This window comes from Caloenas nicobarica, chromosome 9 (genome assembly GCF_036013445.1).
Source record: "Caloenas nicobarica isolate bCalNic1 chromosome 9, bCalNic1.hap1, whole genome shotgun sequence".
Taxonomy (NCBI): Eukaryota; Metazoa; Chordata; class Aves; order Columbiformes; family Columbidae; genus Caloenas; species Caloenas nicobarica.
The window spans coordinates 2,762,626-2,785,749 of record NC_088253.1 but is presented as its reverse complement, the minus strand read 5'-3'; the positions used below and the strand labels follow the sequence as shown (position 1 = coordinate 2,785,749).

General features: G+C 46.6%; 1 protein-coding gene across 4 annotated transcripts; it reads left to right on the top strand.

Moving 5' to 3' along the window:
* Positions 1–1,661: 1,661 nt before the first annotated feature.
* Positions 1,662–22,411, top strand: C9H16orf87 (chromosome 9 C16orf87 homolog). Of its 4 annotated transcripts, XR_010606689.1 has the most exons (5): positions 1,662–1,856; positions 6,513–6,609; positions 9,187–9,369; positions 21,952–22,061; positions 22,270–22,411. XR_010606689.1 is itself a non-coding variant. In XM_065641105.1 (4 exons), exons 1-4 carry the CDS (start codon positions 1,791–1,793, stop codon positions 22,005–22,007), a joined length of 402 nt encoding a protein of 133 aa, XP_065497177.1. In that variant the 5' UTR covers positions 1,662–1,790; the 3' UTR covers positions 22,008–22,411. The 4 variants fall into 4 exon arrangements, 3 of the variants coding, with proteins under 3 accessions (XP_065497177.1, XP_065497176.1, XP_065497175.1); XM_065641105.1 differs by having other exon boundaries at positions 21,952–22,411; XM_065641104.1 differs by lacking the exons at positions 21,952–22,061; positions 22,270–22,411 and adding an exon at positions 16,342–16,429.
* Positions 22,412–23,124: the final 713 nt, after the last annotated feature.

Here is a 23,124-nt window from a genome sequence, read left to right as displayed (position 1 = left end):
AAGCTGTGATCCACTGAGAAAGTCACCAAGCCATGGGAAGATCAAACCACTGGCCCTTCATCTGGAGGACAACTCTACTCTGTGAGAATCTCAGACAAGCGATAGTCTTTTTGTGCCCGGGGGAAGAAGTGTCTTTTTAATTTGCCTGGCAGGGAAAAATTATTTGGGCTGTCCTGGCAGATGAATAAATAGTCTCTCTAGATTCCTGTCCACCAAGAACTGACCTAATGCATCAAAGTAACTCAGTGATGAGCTAGTAGATGGTTTTAACATTTAAATAGCTATAAAGGTCACTTTAACCTCCAAACTGCTCTTAGGTTAATTTCCCTGAAGGAGGAGTATAGACAAAAGTCTTATTAAAACTGCCTCTTCTCCAATGTTTTTTCTCAGTACCTTAGTGTTACAAACAGAGTTCGAGACTAAACTACAAGCATAAAATTAAAATTCCGCTATAGCGGGCCCAGAGCCAGCCTCACAGATGCACTCATTGCCACCTACGTGAAAGCATCACAGTTCCAGTACAGTTCTTTAATATTTGTGGGCAGCTGTCCCTCAGGCTATTATTCTAAACAGTCATCTTCAAAAGAGTTTTCTGTTGAGACTTTGTTGCACTTTTCTGCTGTAGACATTTTGTAGTACAAGAAAAAAAATAATCATTCCAAGTCCTGTGAATAGCGATATTGGCATTATCACTTTCCTTTTTTTTCACTCCAGAGGTAAATGATTCAGATATAAATATTTCGTACAAAGCTTTTACGTGCTGATGTGAAGTCTCAGTCCAAGAGCTGCATCTTGAAGGAATTTTGCAGTTGAAATGAGTATTTCCAGCTGATGCATTTAAAACGTATTTTACAGGAAATATACAAGTTTACATTATGCTATTAATATTTTTAGGTGGGAGTGACAGGAAAACTAAGGGACTAATGTAAAAGGTTCAGATTAACAAGCACGACAACTTGCAGAGGCATGGCTGAATACCCCAACTGCTGAACCACGAAGCTCCCAAAGATGAAGGAACAGCAGCGATAACTCCCCTGCTCAACTTCAGTCTTTTTCTGAATTGACATGAAGGCCAGAAAAACAGCATTCACCACCTCCTGACCGTACATTTCAGTGTAACTTCACAGACTCACAGCTGGTTTGTGTTGCAGGGCCCTCCCCAGCCTCCCCAGTGCCCCCCCTGCCATGAGCAGGACATCTGCACCAGCTCAGGTTGCTCAGAGCCCCGTCCAGCCTGGCCTGGGATGTCTCCAGGGATGGTTCAGCCACCACCTCTCTGGGCAACCTGGGCCAGGCTCTCACCACCCTCAGGGCCAACAATTCCTTCCTCATGTCTGGCCCAAATCTCCCTCCTTTAGTTTTAAATCATCACCCCTTGTATCACGACAGGCCCTGCTCAAAAGTCTGTCCCCATCTTTCTCATCGGCCCCTTTTAAGTACTGAAAAGCCGCACTACGGTTCCCCCCGTGCGGGTACGTGAAGCCCCAGGGCCAGCTGGCTGCGGTGGGGGCTCGCCCGGCTCCAGCCGCGCCGGAGCAGCGCTCGGAGGCGTCGGCGAGAAGCTCGGCCCGGAGACCCACGGCTCCGCCCGGCCCGGCCCCTCCGCCCAGCGCTGCCGTCACCGGGCCGGGCGGAGCTTTGCGGCGGCGCCGGGAGCGGCTCCTTTGTCGGCGGCCGCGCCGGGCCCGCGGAGGGTGTGCGGCTGCCCCGGCCGTGCCGCGGCCCTGCCCTCCTCTCCCGCCCTCCGCGGGGCGGGCCGGGCCGGCGCTCCGGCAGCGGCAGCAGCGAGCATGTCCTCGAGCAGGGCCAAGAAAGTGAAGATGGCCACCAAGTCCTGCCCGGAGTGCGACCAGCAGGTGAGGCGCTGCGGGCCCGCCCCGCCGGGGACAGGGGAGCGGTGGCCGCGGGGCTGAAGCGGCGGCCGGGCCGGCCCCGCTGCCTCTGCCCACCCTCCCAGCCCGGCGCTGCCCCGCTCCAGGGCCGGACGGGCCCGCCGGGCCCCGGCGAGGGCAGGAGCTGCGGCTGGGGCTGGGGGGAGCGCTGGGAACCGCGGGCGGAGCTGCCCGCTCGGGCTTCAGCCCCAGCCGGCCGCCCGGAGCTGGGTCCGAGCCCTTGGCTGCGGTCGGTGCCGGGGCCGCGGAACCCGCTCCCTCAGCGCTGCGGTCCGCCCGGGCCACCTCCGGCTTGGCCGTGTCCGTGTGCGGCGGGATGAACGCGCGGCCCCGCGACCACCTTCCCCGGGGCCGTGTCCCCCGGGCCGTTGCTGTGTCCCCCCAGAGCCGTGTCCCCCCGGGGTCGCTGCCGTGTCCCCCCGAGCCGTGTCCCCCCGGGGTTGCTGCCGTGTCCCCCCGAGCCGTGTCCCCCCGGGGTCGCTGCCGTGTCCCCCGGGCCGGGCCGTGTCCCCCCGGGGCCGTGTCCCCCCGGGGCCGTGTCCCCCCAGAGCCGTGTCCCCCGGGCCGGGCCGTGTCCCCCAGGCCGTATCCCCCCAGAGCCGTGTCCCCCGGGCCGGGCCGTGTCCCCCCGGGGCCGCTGCCGTGTCCCCCGGGCCGGGCCGTGTCCCCCCAGGGCCGTGTCCCCCGGGCCGGGCCGTGTCCCCCCAGAGCCGTGTCCCCCGGGCCGGGCCGTGTCCCCCCAGGGCCGTGTCCCCCCCGGGGTCGCTGCCGTGTCCCCCCCGGGTTGCTGCCGTGTCTCCCCGGGGCCGTGTCCCCCCAGGGCCGTGTCCCCCGGGGTCGCTGCCGTGTCCCCCCGGGGTCGCTGCCGTGTCCCCCCGGGGTCGCTGCCGTGTCCCCCCGGGGTTGCTGCCGTGTCCTCCCGGGGCCGCTGCCCTGTCCCCTCGGGGTCGCTGCCGTGTCCCCCCAGGGCCGTGTCCCCCCCGGGGCCGCTGCCGTGTCCCCCCCGGGGCCGCTGCCGTGTCCCCCCGGGGCCGCTGCCGTGTCCCCCAGGGCCGTGTCCCCCAGGGCCGTGTCCCCCAGGGCCGTGTCCCCCGGGCCGCCCGGCCCTCGCTGCGTGCCGTGAGCTCCGCTCCGTGTCTGGGTTGCGGTTGCTGCTTTGACAGCGCCAGCAGCTGCCGACTGAGCCGTTGGGTTTGAGGGAAGGGGGGGGGATGAAACTGCCTCCGTGCCGCTGTGAGGCGATGTTTATATGAAGTAAATAATTGTTGCCTTTGCAGTGTCTGCTTGGAATGTGGATTAAATACCGTGTTCTCTTGCAGGGTGCTGTAACAGCCATATTATGCTGAAGCGACGTGCAGAGTCGTTTGTTTATGCGCTAGTATTGTTTAGTAACAATGTCATTTATTAAAAGTGTAAAGAACTTGGTGATTTATACCGTGCAGTTTGTCCTTTGGATGATAAGGTGCCTAAGGCTGGTCAGGAGAGCCTTCAGTTGTGTTTTCTCATGGGGTGGTTTAGGAACACCGAAACAGAGCCCGTCACTGTGGTTCCTACTGCCTGGTCCATCCAGTTAACCAGTTAACCAGGTTAACAGCCTGCTGCTGTTCATGTCTCACTGCGCTTTTGTTGTATGTACAAAATGGAGTTACGCTTCAACATTAGCAACAGCTGATCCGCGCACCGTTACTGCATCGTGAGCTTGTCGGCATTTATGCTTTTTGCTGGTGATGTTGTTGCTGTTAAAAATGGGGCAGCTTGTTCCAGCAGCCGAACAATAGCACAGCCCCGCAGGAAGCTGCCGTGGGGCCGGCCGGGGGAGACGCTTCCACGCTTTTCTGTTATTTGATCCTGAAACTTGACTGGTATACGCTATTCTAGCTATGCTTAAAAATAATCTCTCATTTTTCTTATTAAAAAAAAAATTTAGAAGAAAGTCTTCTTATTTGTTCAGATGTGCATAGTTTTTATAGTGTTTCTCCTCACCCTGGAACAGTTTGGAAGGTTAAGCTGTGGGGGAGCATCCTTTTGTGTTTTAAGCAGTAGTTGAACCACTGCAAATGCTCCCATGTTAAGCGTGTCACTCAAGTACTATTTCTGAGGAAAAAAAATCACGTGCCAAGTTCTGGTTATTCAGCTGGTGAAGGAAAAATTTAAATGAGTGAGAAGCTGAAGATGAGAGTGGCAGGTTGTGTGTTGTTTTTTTGTTTTTGTGGGTTTTTTTAATAAACGTAGTGACTGTCAAACCACCAAAAATACGAAGATCAAGTAAGCAAATGTTACAGCCTTTTAAAGCTGATACTGAAACTTGCGTTTTGTTCTACACTGTAAAACTCACACATGCGTAAGTCAATGTAGATTTTCTCTTAGCAGCTCTTCTGCGTCTAACGTGGAATTAATGTGTCTTGCCCTGGCGCAAGCGTTGCTCACAGGACCTTGTTTTTCAGTGCCAAACATTTGAGAGAGGGCAAGAAACTAAAGTCTCCAGTACAAGTCGGCCCTTTGCAGAGCGTGGGGAAGCTCTTGTGCGACTCTGAAGTGGTTGTGTCCTGTACTAGTGTTTCTTAAATTCTTCCATGAACAAGAACTTTGCGTTTGTTTCCCACTTCTTCACTAGAAGTGGCACGCATGGAAATATTTAGACAGCCACAAATATTGGAGCACAATATTGGGTAACGCTTCTTAGGCTTTTAAACTTCTTCTGTTGTAGTTTAGATTATGTGTAATTGCCATTTAGACTTTTTTTAAATTAAAAAAACCCCAGTTTTTGAGGATATTTTCACAACTAAAGCGTGACCCCTTCAGGGAGCCTGAAGTACTTGCAGTCAATCAGAAGAAATAATGGTCACTTCTTAATTTAGCTTCAGGTAAACATTATTTTTTGAGAAACTGAGATTCTTTCTGGTTAGGTAAACGTTAAACAGAGTGAAGTAGTGTTGGTAGGATTGTGCTGCCTTAATAATTACGTTACAGGATGTTACCAGTGTAGGTCTTCAAAGCATAACTGATACCTTAGTCCCCTCCAAATGACACACACCTACATGCCAGACCTGTCACACAAGAACAGTATTGTTCTGTTCAAACACAGTTCATTGAAAAATACCCGGTCTGCTCCAGTCCCTGTGGCTGGTTTTCCTCGGATTTTTTTTTAGGCTGAGTTCAGAAACGTGATTATTGGAGAGACCCAGGTGTTCAAAAATGTGCTTAAACGGAACTCTTATATCACCTTAATACACACAAACTGTCTGCTAGATAGCGGTTTTTAATGCTCTTACACTGACTTATGAACAAGGAGGGAAGCATACACATGAGTCTGCTAAATTCTGAGCTTTAAGGCTCAGTAAACCTCGACTAGAATTGTTTTTATTATGTCAGTGCCTCCATGAAGGGAATTTAAAAGTCTCTAGTTATATAAAACCTGTATCAAAAATCCGTCTGTGAGCTGTTCTTAGGGGGAAGTGCAGGAGTTAAGATGTGCTGCAGAAAGTGAAATCATGTGTTTATTCTGAGTAGCAGTTCTTTACAAACCCATGTACTACCTGGCAGTTGTTTTTCCAGCCGGCGGGACGCTGGGACTTGGTTCTTGTGCACGGTGGGTCAAACCGAACCGTCAGTCGTGGTTCTGTGCTCCTGCCTGGCTCCGTGGGCTCCGGCAAACTTGTGGGGACCTGTGTTAAAGAATTACACTTGAGAAATTACCTCCTGCTATTTTTGTCATGCTTCAACATGACTTTCTTGAATGGGTGATAATCTCTTGCAGATCTCTGTTTAAACTTGCTTCGATTTGTGTTTTCAGTCTTACACCATATTGCTTTGATTAGGTTTATTCCGCACTGTCGAAGATCTCAGAACATCTTGGCTTTAAGGGAAGGCAATGAGGTTCGCAATTTTTCAGTATTCCTTCTTTTAATTGCTCAGAGTAGGATTTTTATCATTTCTCATGTTGCGTGGCATTTCCAGATTTTCTCATCTTGTTTTAAACGACCTGATGTGGGTGAATGTGCTGCCCCGACTGCTCGGGAGGTGATTTGCCTTTCGAGTTAACCAGGTTGATTTGCCTTTCGAGTTAACCAGGTCCTTGTGTGTTTTGCTCCGGGCTCCGTCGTGCCTCCTGTTTCAAGCTGCTGCTGCTCTCTGGAGGAGCTGCTTTCAAATGCTGCTGAAAGTGAATATTGAGAATGGACTAACAGTTTTAACTCATACTTTTTTTTTTTTTTTTTAAGTAAATGAAGGAAGCGGAACTGTCTGACTGATTCGACTGGGGATATTTGAGAGCTCTGAAGATAAATTACTTTTCTGTTCTAATTCACCCTTGCTTTAGTGGTTCCACTTTCCCCCACACTTGTGTGTTTGTAGCACAAGGTGGTCACAGCAGCTGCACGTTTCAAGCTTGATTTGTAGTAACTGCATAAAGAGAAGGCTTGGTGGGTGATTCAAAGCACAACCTGGTTTTACTACGTTTAAATGCAATTATATAAGAGTACAGACCAGTTTGCAGCGCAGACTGAATTTGAAGAGGTGTCTCTGAGGACAAAACACGAGTTATTGGGTTTTTTTCTTCATCAGAGAGGATTTTTGTCATAATCTGAAATGATCTGAAACATTTGTCTTTTGTTTTCCCAGGTTCCTGTTGCATGTAAATCATGTCCCTGTGGCTACATATTTATTAGTCGAAAACTTTTGCATGCTAAACGTGCTGAGAGATCACCACCCATCACAGGTAATACTCACAGAGGTGGGAAGAAGGGCACAACAGTTCTTTCCCTTTATTTCTTGGAGGCAAAGGATAGAGTATTTTACTTCTCTGTGCAAACTGACTGTTGTCTGTTTTCTATTGAATTTGTGCATGGTAGACTTTCAGTGTGTTAATTTATCTTGAATTTTGAGGCGGGGGGGGAAGCTGGTGTTTCCAGTCTTACTTCCTTTGCACTTGTGATGTTGGCATTTATTCTGTGTATATTCTAGCTCTGCATATTGCTCGATATGCAAAATGACTCCTTACAGAAAGCTTTCTGTTAATCCTATTTTGAAGCTAAATGTCTGGAGCTGCCAAAGGGATCAGATTTAATAGTACATGCTGATTGAAGCTGGGTTTTATGAAAGTAAAAATCCTCTTTTTTTGAAGAAGTCATGCTGAGTTGTACTTATTCATGAGTGCCCGAGTGTCACTTCGAAAAAAAAATCGGTATTTAATCTAAAACTAGGAGGGTCTTGCATCTCTTTGCATGGTTAAATTTAAAAATAGTGTATTTTTTTGTGTCTAACTTGTCTGTCTTTTGTTGTTGATGGGCACAGGGAGAAGTCAGCTGAATGTACATTCTGGCGTGATTAACGTTCTCCTCGTGTTCATTTTTATCACTTCCTCCAGTTCTAGCAGGAATTAGTCAGAACAAGCCCCTCTCAGGGAAAATGTCCTAAAAAAACCCAACCAAACAAACTGATTTAGAACGTTCACTTTTAGAAATTATTTACCAGGCTTACAAAATGGAAACTAAGCATTCGATATTTTGTCTCACTGTTTTGAAGGGTACGTGCAGTTTACCAGCTTGCAGGGATTATTGATACACGTTATGTGAGAGAACGGAACTTTGGAGATGGAGGAGGTGAAGCAATGTCTGTGGTACTGTTTGAAAGTGGGGCCTGATTTCCTTTCCCCCTCCCCGATTGCTGATGAAGTCGTTACCAAATGAAGCTGGAGGCCGTAGTCTGGTAGAGCAAAGCTCCTGTCTAATCGATGTTTTTGCAGCGAGGGTTGCCCAGGGAGCTTGTGAGATGCTGGAATCTGGATGTGGGCCTGGGCAGGTGGCTCTTGGTGGCCCTGCTTGGACAGCTTGGTCTCCTTGGTCCCTCGCTACCTCAACCTTTTAGCACTACGGTGAAATACAGCTTTTGTATTAACATTAGTGACAATTTACCCTGCTGTCCAGTCTGTCCGCTGTCTCTATACAAGATTAGTGGGACAACTCCAGCAAAAGAAACCACTTCCCAAGGAATATATAGTGGGAGACCATGTGTGCGTGTGTTGTGCTTGTAAGATAACTGCAGCTTCTTTTAGAAAACATTGTTCCATATTTTTCAACAGTATAGCTACTGCAGAATTCTGCTGTGGCCTTGCAAACGTCCAACTAGTCTGTTGGATAGTGAGCCTGGGTGGCCGTGCTGTTTTCAGTACCCAACCTCGTTAACCCGTCCTCAACGTACAGGGAAAACTCCTGTAAATATTGTGTCCAGTTCTGGGCCCCTCAGTCCCAGAAGGACAGGGAACTGCTGGAGAGAATCCAGCGCAGCCACGAAGATGCTGGAGGGAGTGGAGCATCTCCCGTGTGAGGAAAGGCTGAGGAGCTGGGGCTCTGGAGCTGGAGAAGAGGAGACTGAGGGGTGACTCGTTCATGGGGATCAATATGGAAAGGGGGAGTGTCAGGAGGATGGAGCCAGGCTCTTCTGGGTGACAACCAGTGATAGGACAAGGGGCAATGGGTGCAAACTGGAACACAGGAGGTTCCACTGAAAGATGAGAAGAAACTTGTTCCCGGTGAGGGTGGCAGAGCCTGGCCCAGGCTGCCCAGGGAGGTTGTGGAGTCTCCTTCTCTGCAGACATTCCAACCCGCCTGGACACCTTCCTGTGTAACCTCATCTGGGTGTTCCTGCTCCGGCGGGGGGATTGGGCTGGATGAGCTTTCGAGGTCCCTTCCAGTCCCTGACATTCTAGGATTCTGTGAAATACTTTTTTTTTTTTTTTTTTACTCTGGTGTGCAGGAAACAAGACACTTGTTCAGCACTAGAACATGACGAGGCCTTGTCAGAGGCCGGGGATGCTGCGTGACACGGCGCTTACTGACAGTGTTGTTGGTTCAGCATCTCGATCCGTGTGAGCAGCAGGGAAATTATTTCATTGTCAGTGTTAAAAGAAGATGAAGAACTTTGCTGTTGGCCTATGTAACTTTTTTTTGGCTGGCGGAAACATGCAGTGGGCTGTCGTGATGGCTGTGATCTGTACGTTTTTTTTCCATCTTACTATGGGAAACTGAACTTTCTGTTTACTGGCAAATATCTCATGTTGCTAAATGCATTTCAAGTAGTTAAAGGCTTGTAACCAAGAAGCGTCATTCTGCATCTGACACCTTAATTTCTGCATGGTTGTTGTGCAGATGTAATTGTTGTGTAAAGGTATAGACAGCTAGCCACTTTTGCTAAGAGATTTAAAGAAAAAAGGTGATTGGATGGGGTAAGCAGTAAGAGTGAATGAAGAACAAAGATGAAAACAACCCTAGGTCACCATCTCTATTCATTTGCACAGAAAACAAGAGTGAGGCCAAAAGGAGGCGGACAGAGAGAGTTAAGCGAGAGAAGATAAATTCTGCAGTGAATAAAGACTTAGAAAACCGCAAGAGATCCAGGTCTAACAGCCATTCAGATCACAGCAGACGAGGAAGAGGAAGACCTAAGAGTGCCTCAGCTAAAAAGCACGAGGAAGAAAGAGGTATGAAAACAGTAGAAATACATTCATTGGGTTTTCTTTCTGTGTGAAATCTTTTTTTAATCAATAACCCTTTATTCCATTCAAACCATTTAAGTAACTAGACTAGTTCAGAAAATACCCGATATCTTAATATGGGGAAGGGACTGTTTCACATCTGTGGAGAGCTCTGGTTTTATGTTTGTGTCTGACTAGAACTAACTGCAAAGAACGAACTCTGTACTTTTAGCTTCCAGATCAAGTTTCAACATACAGCTTGACAGCCAGTGGACTGTACTGCTTAGCAGGTTTTTCAGTTTCATGTTGGTTTTGAGGTACCGCTGCTCTGTATCACAAGGACAAGCAATATAATGATGCCTGTTATCAGGGTGATTAGGGTGATTGGATTGCTTAAAAAGTTCATTGAAACCTTTGGGAGGGACAAAGCAAGAACGGCACTTGAGTCACTGCTATGACCTGAATTTTCGCCCCATGTTTCTGCAGAATAATGCTCTAGAGGGAAGAATGTCTCCTGGCTTGTTAAGGTTCCTTGGCGACCTGCTGTTCTTAGTCTTTATACAAAGGAGAGACTGTTGCACGCACTACATTAATTTTGCAGCCATTCAAGTATGTGACTGTAACTTAGGAGTCCTGTTTTTTAAAAGCCTATTGACACTGCTTTTGCTATCTATGGTTTTGGAGTTTTAGGCCTGAATAATTAATCCAAAACTTAGCATAGATTTAAAAAGGTTGGAGGACAGATAGGAGGGGAAGATCAAGACTTCTTATAAATATGCAGGAGATCTTGTTCTTAAAACTGCTAAAACCATCAAGCATGCCTTGTGGCATAACTCAGAAGTGCAGTTGTTTTCTTCCCTTGCCACCTTATTTGTTAAAAAAATGGGTGTTAATCCATGTCGCACAGTGAGTTCCTTTAACTTTTTAAAACCAATTTTGTTGTCTCTGCTGTTTAATATAAATCTGTTTGTTCTTATACTTTGTTTTTATAGGAAAGAAACTTTAAAGTGAGATTTCTTTGTTGTTTTAGTGCTTTGGCTGTGGAAAGAAGAGATGGAATTTGAATTCTCTATGTTGTTTGGATCGCAATTGTTTTACTGTAATAGGAATACATTTATAATATCCAATATCTTCACCGTTGCATATGGCTTGTTGATGTATGTAGGATTGCAGAGCTTCCCTATTTGTTACTGATCCAAGCTAGACTTTGTGTGGCATCTGTAGGATCAGTTCTGGGCATTTTACTGCCAGTCTAGTTCACACACAGCTTTAGTCTGAAAAGTCCTGCAAACTAGTTGGTTTGCCCTATAAAAGTAAATCTTTCCTGTTGCCTGAAAAGAACGAAAGCAATCTCAGTGATCAAAAAAAAAATACCCTTTCTCTTAACACACGTTTTATAGTCTCTGGAAAACAAGAATTTGAAAGCATGAGGGGTATTTAGAGAACGTGTGTTCCTATCCAAAACTAGGCTGAATGTTTTTAACCTCGTGCTGCATACTCTGAAGTGTGACAGCGTGCCAGTGCTCTGAGCTAGAAAACTACAAATAAAGGTACAGTGAGATCTTTGCACACGAGTGCACGTGTGCTGTGGTGTTTTCCCGGTGTTTGATGGTGTGGCTTTTTTAGAGCTGAATCTCCGATGAGGACATTGTCTCCTTGTCCTGTCCTGCCCTCCCCAGTACTCGGTGCAGTGACTGCCGCTATTTCTTCCTTGACGTCTCCTGCAGAGCCCGGGCTCACACCACATCACATTGGGCAGGAACAACCCCGGGTTCCAGTATAAGTTGGGGAACGAGCTGTTGGAGAGCAGTGTAGGGGAAAGGGAGCTGGGGGTCCTGGTGGACAGCAGGGTGACCATGAGCCAGCACTGGGCCCTTGTGGCCAGGAAGGCCAATGGGACCTGGGGGGATTAGAAGGGGGGTGGTCAGTAGGTCGAGAGAGGTTCTCCTGCCCATCTGCTCTGCCCTGGTGAGACCGCATCTGGAATATTGTGTCCAGTTCTGGGCCCCTCAGTTCCAGAAGGACAGGGAACTGCTGGAGAGAGCCCAGCGCAGCCACGAAGGTGCTGAAGGGAGTGGAGCATCTCCCGTGTGAGGAAAGGCTGAGGAGCTGGGGCTCTGGAGCTGGAGAAGAGGAGACTGAGGGGTGACCTCATTCATGGGGATCAATATGGAAAGGGGGAGTGTCAGGAGGATGGAGCCAGGCTCTTCTGGGTGACAACCAGTGATAGGACAAGGGGCAGTGGGTGCAAACTGGAACACAGGAGGTTCCACTTCAAGATGAGAAGAAACTTCTTCATGGTGAGGGTGGCAGAGCCTGGCCCAGGCTGCCCAGGGAGGTTGTGGAGTCTCCTTCTCTGCAGACATTCCAACCCGCCTGGACACCTTCCTGTGTAACCTCATCTGGGTGTTCCTGCTCCGGCGGGGGGATTGGGCTGGATGAGCTTTCGAGGTCCCTTCCAACCCCTGACACTCTGGGATTCTGTGAATTGTCTTTGCTCCTCACCAGTACAGGACACCTTACTGGATAGGAATAAGTCGTCTTAGGGTATTTCTTACTTCTGACTTATTTCTGGTTATGTCAAGCTGGAATGTGTGTAGGCCACTGTGGTGATTATTGGGCAGATTAAAAGAAAAAGGAAGTTGACGTGTGTCTGTCACAGCTATACAAATAAATTCAGCAGAGAACCCATCATTTTACAAGTAATTACTATAAAACAAGTTAACATTGACTTCTCCCTTTTCAAGTGCCTTATAAAATTGGCCTAACTATTACATGTGGAGTAATCACAGGGGAATTTTAGAAATATTCTTCCTTTACTGAACCTTCTGCTCGATAGTGTTGTTTGCATAAAAGCATACTAAGCAACTTTAATTCTTCTACTCCGGTTAGGGTGATTTTTGTGTGACTTGTTGCTAGTCCTTGTATCAGTCTGCATAGTATTGAAAGTCAGCTCTGGAGTGCAAGAGAGAAGCTTAGTGTTAGACTTCAAGCATATTATTTCCGTGCCTATTGTATATTTCTAGGATATTTTGCGTGCACAGCAGGTAATCTGTCCATTTAAAGACCACCCAGCTGTGAACATCTTCTTCCTAAGGACACCCGTGGGATCTGTATCTTCGCTTCCTTGCTTGTGTTGTGCTCTTTTCATACCCAGAGTGCTTGTTCCCAGTTGTGTTCGTGTTCTTCAGTAGTTCTGTTGTGCCCTTCGTGACTGGCTCAGATTAGAGCGAAGAGCTGGAGGATTCAGTAGCAATTAGCAAGAACGGGAGAAGCAAAAGGGCTTTTTAAAACAAGCTGGTTTTCCTGCAGCTTTAGCAAGAAGGAACGGAGAGGGAGGAAGGAGGAGACTGATGTGGGTGCAGGGGATGCGGCAGAACGTTGAGACCAAGACGATATTCCTGTCATGTTTTTCAGAGCCATGTGGTGACCCTGGGAAATAGGAACATCTCACTGCAGGCTTGACTTGTCAAAACTGTCAATTTCTTTGTCAGAAATTCTACGACATATTTTGAGAACAGAAACTCCATAATAATGTGATTCTGCTTGTTGTTGTGGTGTTTTATTTTTCTGTGTGACTGTGATACTCAGCTAGACAGGTTCCCAGGCTGCCTTGTTATCTAGGTAACAACCTTGATTATATTAAAACAAACAGAAAAACCCTCGTATGTTGGAGGAAGTGGTATTTGCTATTGTGATCCCGAGAGAGGTCACCATCAAATGAGACTTGGTAAGCGTGGCCTGGAGTCTCACCAAAGCATACCCGATACTGAACAAGTGGGGAATCTTTTTATAAAGAGATCTGCTTTCAGTAGTCAGGTAAAACTTAAGCTCAGTTAAATGTATCGATCCAAGTTTTCCTTTTCCAGTAACTTCCAGCTGCATTACTCATACAATTGCTTGCCCAGTGTGCACATTTGAAGCAGTTTACTATCTTGGGTAGTGAACCTCAGAACTCTGGATTTTGAATCCACGCAAAATGTGTGAGGGGGAGGATCCATGTTTGATTTATATGTAGATCACAGTTCTAAGGGCCGTGGGTTGCAGGAGATCTGGGGATGTGAGCAACATGCTACAGAAAGACTGAATATTTTCACCTACATAGCCTCAGTTGTATATCAAAAGACTTCGTATTTTTAACATGTTGCAAAACTGCGTTGTGACTCTGTAAGACAGTCTTTTGCTAATAATAGAGAAGTGAGTCAAAACTACTTTCAGATAAGGCTGTGAAGTGGAAAGTTTTAATAGTGCCTGTAGAAACCACAGTATCCTATGAGTAGCATATGATAAAATGTCAGGCAGATGCAAGTCCTCACTAGTTACTGGTGAGAACTGGAATTGTCTTAAGAATGCATAAAGCTCGCAGAGCTCTGTTAATCCCTGAGACCGGTTGATATCAAGATTTCAGTTCTTTAAAGCTGACGTCTCTCAGAACAAGCCAGTAATTTGGGAGGACAAGGAGAAGGGAAACTTGAGAAAGGTTTTTTTGCTAAGAAGTCTACAATCTGTTAATAGTAACGGCGTGGCGGGGAAGTATTTTTAATTTCGCTGGGTAGTACCATATTCGAGTGGCGGCTGGATTTGTTTGGATCGGGAAATATGAAGAAAGGGGAAGGGGTTTAGATGTGCAAATAGAAAAGGTTAATGTGGAATAAGCAGCGTGCTCGGTGTCCGTGCTCGGAACAGCCCCAGCGTGGCTGGTTTGTCAGCGGTGGGAGGAAGGGGAGCAGCCCAGCCTGGTGTACTGGTAGAAACTGATCTCTCTGCAACTGCAGGGCAGGACTTGTAGCGAAACTCAGTTCCTCAGCTTTCATTTCAAACTCGGTACACTAGAGAGTATTGTCTTGCATAGCTAGGGAACAAGCAGAAACCATTTACGTTCCAAATATCAGACATGCTTTGATTTGTTTTATTTTGCAAGGGCAACCTTTTTGTTTTCAGACAAAAAACCTGATGCATCTTGATGTGTCCAGGCTCCTCACAAAACAATTTTACTTGCAGGGAAAGGCGAGCTGATGTGTGATTTCGGTTGTCTAGAAGTCTTTAAGTAGAGGGTTTTGTTGCTATGTCTCTATCGGTGTTGAATCCAAACACAGTGATAAAGGATTTTTCAAGTTCTCCTACTTAGTTGTGTAACACAAGCACTTGACTTCCCAGGGAAGGTTGTTGGTTGGGATGGTGTCCGTAGCTGTAACACAATCAGATGTGAAGCCAAATCTAAAAATGTTGTTACAATGCGGACCCACGGAAGGAATAACCGTGTGAGCAGGAGGAGATACGAGATGCTGGGAGCTTTTCTCCACATGGTGCTTTCTGTTGTTTTCTAACTTGGTTGTTCCCCTTCCCCTGGCTGGCTGGAGCGGGACACGGGCAGGCATGTGTCCGTCTGCCTGTGGGACAGAGGGATGGTCAATTATTCCTGGCCACCGTGGAGCTTGGACGCCAACCGAGGCTCTACATGCGTTCCTCTCTGGGTCTACAGACCTGGTCTTCTGCTGACAAAGCTGGTTTTTATGGTGTGTGGTTTGGTTTTTGTGTTTGTTTGGTTTGATGAGTTGTGTCAGCTACGCCATGGCTAGCTAAACTGGGCTATTAATAGCCATGATCTGGAGTAAGTGGTATTTGTGAAAGTATTATTGTGTTAGTTTGGTCATACGCTGTAGTGTGACTTAGTGTACTTGAGCGCTTGGAGGCATCTTGATGCTCATGGTGACAAATTGGGAACCTGACTCGTGCCACGTGTCTGCTCTTTGGTCTTGGACGCTGCTGGGGTTCTGTTACTTAGATGTAAAATAGGGGGACAAATGTTGTATTTAATGAGGATATGGTGAAACATCTTTGTTTTCTGGGCTGGGAGGTGTTTATGTAAAAGCCTATTGTTCCTCCGGAACTGGAGGAACACTTGAATACTCTTTTGTGCCGGGAGTCAATGTAATGTTAGTGACTCATTCTTTGTCATGAAAGAACAGAAATTCAGTGGTGCTTTCGGATGATTAATTCTGTGACTCTTTTAGCACCTTTGTGTGCCTCCATTCCTTCCTGCTCTCTCTCAATCCCTCCCTGCACACGAGTTGCTTGTCTGACTTCTTTTCAGTTCCAGTTCTCCGTTCCACATAACGTATGAACTACAATGTAATCTGCTTTCACTTCAGATAATGGAAAAAGCGTCTAATAGCGACTTTTTTTTCCTTCTACAGAGAAACAAGAAAAAGAAGTTGACATGTATGCTAACCTTTCAGATGAAAAGGCCTTCGTATTTTCAGTGGCCTTGGCGGAAATAAACAGAAAAATTATCAATCAGAGACTTATTCTGTAACTTGTAAGCACAATGTGATGTGTTTATATGCGTGTTCCCAAGGTGGCGTGGACTCTCGGAAAGTGTGTTGTCTTCACCGACCAGGACCGTAGTATTTCCGGTTAAAATTCTGCTCCTGTTCTTGGAAATCGAATTCTGTCTCTGCAAGTCAGAAAGAAAGTGTTCACAAGATTGTGCTGTGACAAACCAGAAAGCAGATATGTTTTACATCTTGAAGACAAATGCTAGACAAATGCACAGAGAGACTGCGCCCATTTCAGAGCACTTCTTTAAAATTTGCTGCCAGAAATGCAATATTTTAAATATTTTCAGAAATAAATGATTTTACTTTAAAATTATATATTTCAGATTTTTCAGCTATATTGCCGTTTACGTATGTACAGTTCACATAACTTTTTAATAAATTGATATTCCAATATTTTATTGAGCTGGGAGTTAAGTACATTTGTGATACGTAGGGTGTGTTGGTTTTAATGCTCTTAGAAATCTGGTATTCATCCTAGGGATGACTTTAGCTTTGCCTTTTTTTAATAGGTGTAATTTACTTCCAATAGGAAGAAAATCAAAATGATTTCATTTTGGGGGGATTATTCTGCTTGACAACCTGATATTGTTTATGAATTCTCTCTAGAAAACTATTCCCTGTTTTTAAAAAATCATAGATGTACTTTTGGGAGTCGGACTCCTGAAGTTCGGGAGCGAAGCGGCTGTTTCGTAACACGTGTTTGCTGGGTGTCCCTGGCCCGGATGGTAAGTACCGCTCCTTTGCTCTTTCTTGGCCCATGATTTACTGGAGAGGGAGAGACGCAGAGATGTATTGCCAAAAGATGAGGATATACTAGTTCCTTTTACTCCCATCAGCTTTTTTCGTCTGTCTTTTAAAAGTGTAATTCTTGACAGTGTTATATTTGCACTGTTGACTGTTAATACCAAAGCAAAAGTCTACTGGAGTGTGCCAAAGAAGGTGTTCCGGTAGAAATTGGTTTGGGGAAAACATTCACCAAAGTAGTCTTTGTTAAAGTGGTGTAGTGCAATTTGAGCCAAACCTCTTAGATTTGTAAATACTTGGGGGTTTTGTCTTACCAAAAAAAAAAAAAAAGCTGTGAAATCCTGAGCGGGGAGGTGTAGGAGGCAATTGCGATCATAAAATCTGCCATACTAGCTTTTCGTCACCTCTCATTCACACTTTTCTAAGAAAGGGAATTCAACTAAATGTCTCATTTTTTTTTTCAGTGTTACTCATGCTTTTTAGTATCACATTACTTTAATAGTGAGAATTACCTAATGAGTTTCTGCTACAGAACTGATGTCTGGGTGGAAGCAGAGATTTTAATAAAGCTGGATGATTAAGTACTGCCTGTTTATTAGTTATTGGTTAAAGGAAGGAGCTGTGATAGCTTTGAGTGGAGCCTCGAGGGCTGATCCGATGCAATCTTTGTAAGCAGGGCCAGGAAACATGGAAAGTGATTTTTACTTCTTAACTCGTAAGGAGTAATTTGGGTCCTTTTTAACATTGCGTGAGAGGGATGGCTGTGGAAATGCACTTAAACCACTAATCTATGTTTGTCTTTATTCCAGTAAATGAGAAAATGTGAACACCAAACCTACTTCCCCACATCATATAGACTTTTGCTTTCCAGAGCTGTAGCCTGTCACAGGTGCCAGTAGGAAGGACAGATGAGTAACTCTTAAGGATGAAGCATACGTTTGCAAGTTCTTATAGTCAGAAAGACACAAGGGAAGTTCTGATTTTGAAGACTTAAGATATGACCAGGCTGTGTTGCTTCTATTGCCAGAATGAGATTTACAGTGTAAACAAGGACAAAGGAACTCTGTGCTCCTGTACATGGAATTGAAGTTATCTTCAGAGGGCTGAAGTTAATGTTGTTACACGTGACAAAATTTAACTTATGACTTGTACATTTAGATTGGTGACTTCTCTGATAAGTACCGAAAAATACGTTCACGCCCCTCAAAAGCGCAAGGCCATCTGTTTTTTCATTCATTGGTGGAGACTCTCTTGAAGCAGTGGTTGAGTTCTGTTTCTGTACTTCTTCCCTTTGTCTTCCCCAGGTCTCTGCTGTCAGCTCTTTCCCACTTGTGGTTGTGCTATTTTTCTTCCCTTGCTGGCTTCCAGTTTCTTCAATAAAGCTGTGATGGAAGCAGGTGGCCTTGAAGATGTCCTAGGGACAGAGTGCTGCTTTACCAAAGTGAAACAAGAGTCCTGACTTTCATTTCTCACCAACCAGAAATAAACCATTCTTTCATGGAATCACAGGATCGTTTTGGTTGGAATAGACCCTTAAGATCATTGAGTCCAACTGTTAACCCAGCCCTGGCACTGCCCCATGTCCTGAGAACCTCATGTCCGTCTGTCCAACCCCTCCAGGGATGGTGACTCCAGCACTGCCCTGGGCAGCCTGTTCCAATGCCCCACAGCCCTTTGGGGAAGAAATTGTTCCCCAGATCCAACCTCAACCTCCCCTGGCGCAACTTGAGGCCGTTTCCTCTGCTCCTGGCGCTTGTTCCTGGGGAGCAGAGCCCGACCCCCCCTGGCTCCAAGCTCCTTTCAGGCAGGTCAGAGATCAGAAGGTCTCCCCTCAGCTCCTGTTCTCCAGCTGAACCCCCAGCTCCCTCAGCCGCTCCCATCACACTTGTGCTCCAGCCCCTCACCAGCTCCGTTCCCTTCTCTCAACTCGCTCCAGCACCTCAAGGCCTTTCTTGGCGTGAGGGGCCCCAAACTGCCCCCAGGACTCGAGGATTTTCCTCCCCAGAGCCCAGCACAGGACGGTCACTGCTCTGGGCCTGCTGGCCACACCAGTGCTGGTACCAGCCAGGATGCTGGTGGCCTCTTGACCACCTGGGCACACGCTGGCTCGTGTTCAGCCGCTGTCACCAACACCCTCAGGTCCTTTTCCAGCCGCTCTTCCCCAGCCTGGAGCGTTCATGGGGTTGTTGTGACCCAAGTGCAGGACGTGGCACTTGGCCTGGTTGAACCTCAGACAATTGGCCTCAGCCCATCGACCCAGCCGGTCCAGATCCCTCTGTACGGCCTTCCCACCCTCCAGCAGATCAACGCTCCACCCAACTTGGTGTCATCTGCAAACTCACTGAGGGTGCACTCGATCCCCTCGTCCAGACCATTGATAAAGAGATTAAACAGAAGTGGCCCCAGTACTGAGCCCTGGGGAACAGACCTTGTGTCCGGCCGCCAACTGGACTGGACTCCATTCACCACAGCTCTTTAGGCCTGGCCGTCCAGCCAGTTCTTTACCCAGTGAAAAGTACATCTGTCCAAGCTGTGAGCTGCAGCTTCTCCTACAGACAGGACACTGCGGCATCTTCCAAAGGCCCTGGTGACTTCGTGGCTGTGGTGTGCTGAGACAGGTTTCTTGGAATATATTCAGTGACTGAACTGGAAGGTGTCTGCATTGTATAAAATGACCATCAGCACGATGGCATCTCACGACCTCACTCCTTGTGTGTTAGAGATGTCAGAAACACTGGCACATCATTGTAGATTATATTTGTAAAATGTCTATTAGATCTTGGTCTATGAAACTAAAACAAAAGCCAGTGACAGCTAAATGATATTTTATCGAGATGCTCTTGCTAATAAAGAAAAATCTTCAGATTGAGATCTGAGCTGCTTTATTTGGAGAAGTCGTGGAGCAGAATGGATGTACTGCAGCTCTGACTTACTTGGAAACTGCACAGTTTCCAAAAAAGAACAATAAATATGTAACATTTCAGGAAGCTGCTTATGCAAACTTTTTTTTTTTTTTGAAACTCTCTAGTTCCAATTTAAGATTTTAGGCCCTCTTTGGATGTCTAAAAGATCCAGTCTAACTTAATTTGTCTCACGGCATTTCACAGCGTGACACCTCACACAGAAGCTTAATCTTTCAGAAAAAGCGAACTAGGCTGCCTTTTTTTCTTTTAGTTAAGTTGAAAGAGATTCAAGTGTGTCGCCACCACAAAAGCACCGCTCCACCTCTGTACCGCCTCTATGTGTTGACTTATCTATAACTGCATAAACCTGATGTTGTGAACTGAGTAGTTTAGGGTTGTACTGGAGAACTGCCTGTTTATAAACCACCCTCTGGCAAGCTCTGCTCTCTGCCCCCTCTTTTCCCTATTTTTTTTTTTCTGAAGAATGGTGCTTATTCGCAGTTCCGATGCTGGCTGGGGATTTCTCTGCAGTTGCTGTGTTCTGCTACCAGGTGGCAGCCTGATCTAAAGACCATTCCTGTCTCCTCAGGCATTGTTACTATAGATACTGGGATATTTTGCCTTAGGAACTGCTCGCTCATATCTAATTTGGGAGCTTAAAATCCAGCCAGGCCGTCTGCACGGAAAGTGGATGGCTTCATCAGTTGTGTGGGATGTTAGATCTGGATGAGTAATTTATCAAGACCAGAGAACTCTGAACTTTCAGTTGGCAGTTTAATAAAACGTGGTTCAAGGGAACTCTTCTTCACCTCCCCTGGGAGTCCTATATATCTAAGTTTTCTTTGGTCAAATTTTCTAAACATCTCTAATTTTCCTGTTATTTTCACTCTAATACTGTTACGATCGATTAAAAAAAGTTGAAAATGGGGCAAGGTTTTGGGAAATACTTTGCAGATTATCGTCACTCTGTGGTTGGGCAGCAGGATTTACAGAGCAGGAGCCTGGAATTAACATTTGTGCTTCAATTATCAGGTCCTAAATAAGGTCTTTGGGTTGATTTTACTTGAGTTGAGTTTTTGAGAGTGAACCAGTGATTTATGTAGCCTGCTCGCAGCACTGTGTCTTCCTTGTGTCTTGGACTGTACTGTCAAGGATGCTTAGGATCTTGTTGCCTAACAGGACATGGTGCTTGACTTTTGTTCTCTAAGGTGCTGATAACCTGTGATGAAACAGCATCACCAGAGAGCTGCCTCAAACCACGGTGTAACGTAAGCCTTTCTGAGTTGCTGTTCTCCGGAACAGGGTTCCTCTGGGTGCAGGGATTGCTGGGTCCTGCCGTGTGTCTCCAGGTGCACCTGTTTGGATTAGGAGTGTGTATTTGAAGGTGAGTTGGGATCCATCGAAGTGGTCACGGTGCCAGCGATGTTTTGTGGTAGGCTTCCCGCTGCTTTATTTCGCTGTGGATTCTGACAAATATCCTCTAGCAAATGGCCATGGGCCAGCACTGGGCCCTTGTGGCCAGGAAGGCCAGTGGGACCTGGGGGGGATTAGAAGAGGGGTGGTCAGTAGGTCAGAGAGGTTCTCCTGCCCCTCTGCTCTGCCCTAGTGAGAACACATCTGGAATTTTGTGTCCAGTTCCGGGCCCCTCAGTCCCAGCAGGACAGGGAACTGCTGGAGAGAGTCCAGCGCAGCCACGAAGACGCTGGAGGGAGTGGAGCATCTCCCGTGTGAGGAAAGGCTGAGGAGCTGGGGCTCTGGAGCTGGAGAAGAGGAGACTGAGGGGTGACTCGTTCATGGGGATCAATATGGAAAGGGGGAGTGTCAGGAGGATGGAGTGACACTTCTCGGTGACAATGAATGATAGGACAGAGGGCAATGGGTGCAAACTGGAACACAGGAGGTTCCGCTTAAAGATGAGAAGAAACTTCTTCCCGGTGAGGGTGGCAGAGCCTGGCCCAGGCTGCCCAGGGGGGTTGTGGAGTCTCCTTCTCTGCAGACATTCCAACCCGCCTGGACACCTTCCTGTGTAACCTCACCTGGGTGTTCCTGCTCCGGCGGGGGGATTGGGCTGGATGAGCTTTCGAGGTCCCTTCCAACCCCTGACACGCTGTGAATCTGAACTGTAGCATCTCAAGATGTTGCTTTCCCAGTTGTTTGCCCTCCCTTTCTGGAGGGTGCCACACAGTGCCGGTAGGACAGCTCTAATAAATGGTAAAATGTCTTGTTTTGTTTTGTTTTCTCTCCTTTAGACTGTCACTTTCCGAACTCAGTAGTAGTTACAGCAAGTCTGGCTGCCCCAGAGTTTTATCTGATTAAGCAGTTTTTCTTTTGAGATGAAGATGATAAATTTTACTGCCTTGTGGTTGATCCGATGCTACAGAGATACAGTGTCATTTCAGTAGATATTGTGAATTTGTAATGAACTGAAAGTATCTGTAAATTAATGTACTAGAGTGGGGGTTTTTTGCTCTTACTTTACAAAGGGCTGCTCGTAGCTGCTAGCTCTCGAATGGCATGTGCAATCTAAGTAAAAAGCAATCAATTGATTAGGCAGAAGGCAGTGGAAATGGTTAAATCTGTGTATTTCTTTTTTTCTCCAGAAGAAAACCTAAACCTGCTTTCACCGAAGTTGTCTGATTTCAAGCTCAGAACATGATTCTCATGAACCGCTTGGTGTCATCATGCAGCACATCCCTCAGGAAAAAGTCAGGTACCCCTCCCTCATCTTCCCCTCGCCCCCCAAAAGCTGCTTTTCTTGGTGCTTCTTGGCTTTGTGCACAGAACCTGAACTCCATCTTATAAATGTTGGGTTTTACTGCCTTCGGTCTCCTACTGTGAATTATTTCTCTCAGTCATAACTTAGTCTTTCATTTTGTCATAAGGGTTAAGAAATAAATACTGTTGTAAATCCCGGACAGTGCTGAAGACCATGAAAAGCTGTGAAGAACAGTGAGTGTTCCAGATACCAGGAGGACAGACATTCGTAGTCTGGCAGTTTTCCAAATCTTGCTCGTTTTGGTTTTTGTGTTGTCTGGGAATCAACAGCTTTTGAATATTTTATCGGGATGCTCTTGCTAATAAAGAAAAATCTTCAGATTGAGATCTGAGCTGCTTTATTTGGAGAAGTCGTGGAGCAGAATGAGTGTGTGTGTGAGCTGGGCGCAGGTCCTGGTCCCCAACAGCCCCAGAGACGCGTTTTCGGCTGCGGCCCCCGGGCCGGTACGAGCAGCGGCTGCTCCGGGAGTTCTGGTTTGCAGTGAAATGAGTAAAGGACACTGAGTCCTCACGCTGATTTTACTGGCACTGCACAGTAGTCTGTAGTGCATTTGAAATTAAAGTTCATTGTGTGAAATGAGTAAAGGACACTGAGTCCTCACGCCGATTTTACTGGCACTGCACAGTAGTCTGTAGTGCATTTGAAATTAAAGTTCATTGATGGACTTTACTTCTTTGGCAAATAAAATAATTCTGATGTATTAAAGGACATTTTTTAAGTAAAGGGATGCAGTTTATTAACAGCATAGTTCACAAATGTTTAGATTTAGTGTTGTCATAGCATGCAGCAGAGATGCACCAGGTACTAAATCTGTTGTACAGGTTTTGTCTTGGACCCGAGGCAGAAGTCGGAGAGAAATCATTAGTGTAAGAGACTCCTGAGAAGAGCAGGTGTTACTTTGCGTGAGACCGTCAACTGGAGGACGTGATCAAAACTGTGAAATGTTGATGTGTAACCTCAGATGAATGAAGTTAGACATACAAGGCTCTTTTTTTTG

Bases quoted from the DNA above. Each gene is read 5' to 3' on its own strand.
- C9H16orf87 (XM_065641103.1), top strand. From the start codon at position 1,791: ATGTCCTCGAGCAGGGCCAAGAAAGTGAAGATGGCCACCAAGTCCTGC. The intron at 1,857-6,512 runs GTGAGGCGCTGC...TTGTTTTCCCAG, and splicing joins GCCCGGAGTGCGACCAGCAG to GTTCCTGTTGCATGTAAATC. The intron at 6,610-9,186 runs GTAATACTCACA...TCATTTGCACAG, and splicing joins GAGATCACCACCCATCACAG to AAAACAAGAGTGAGGCCAAA.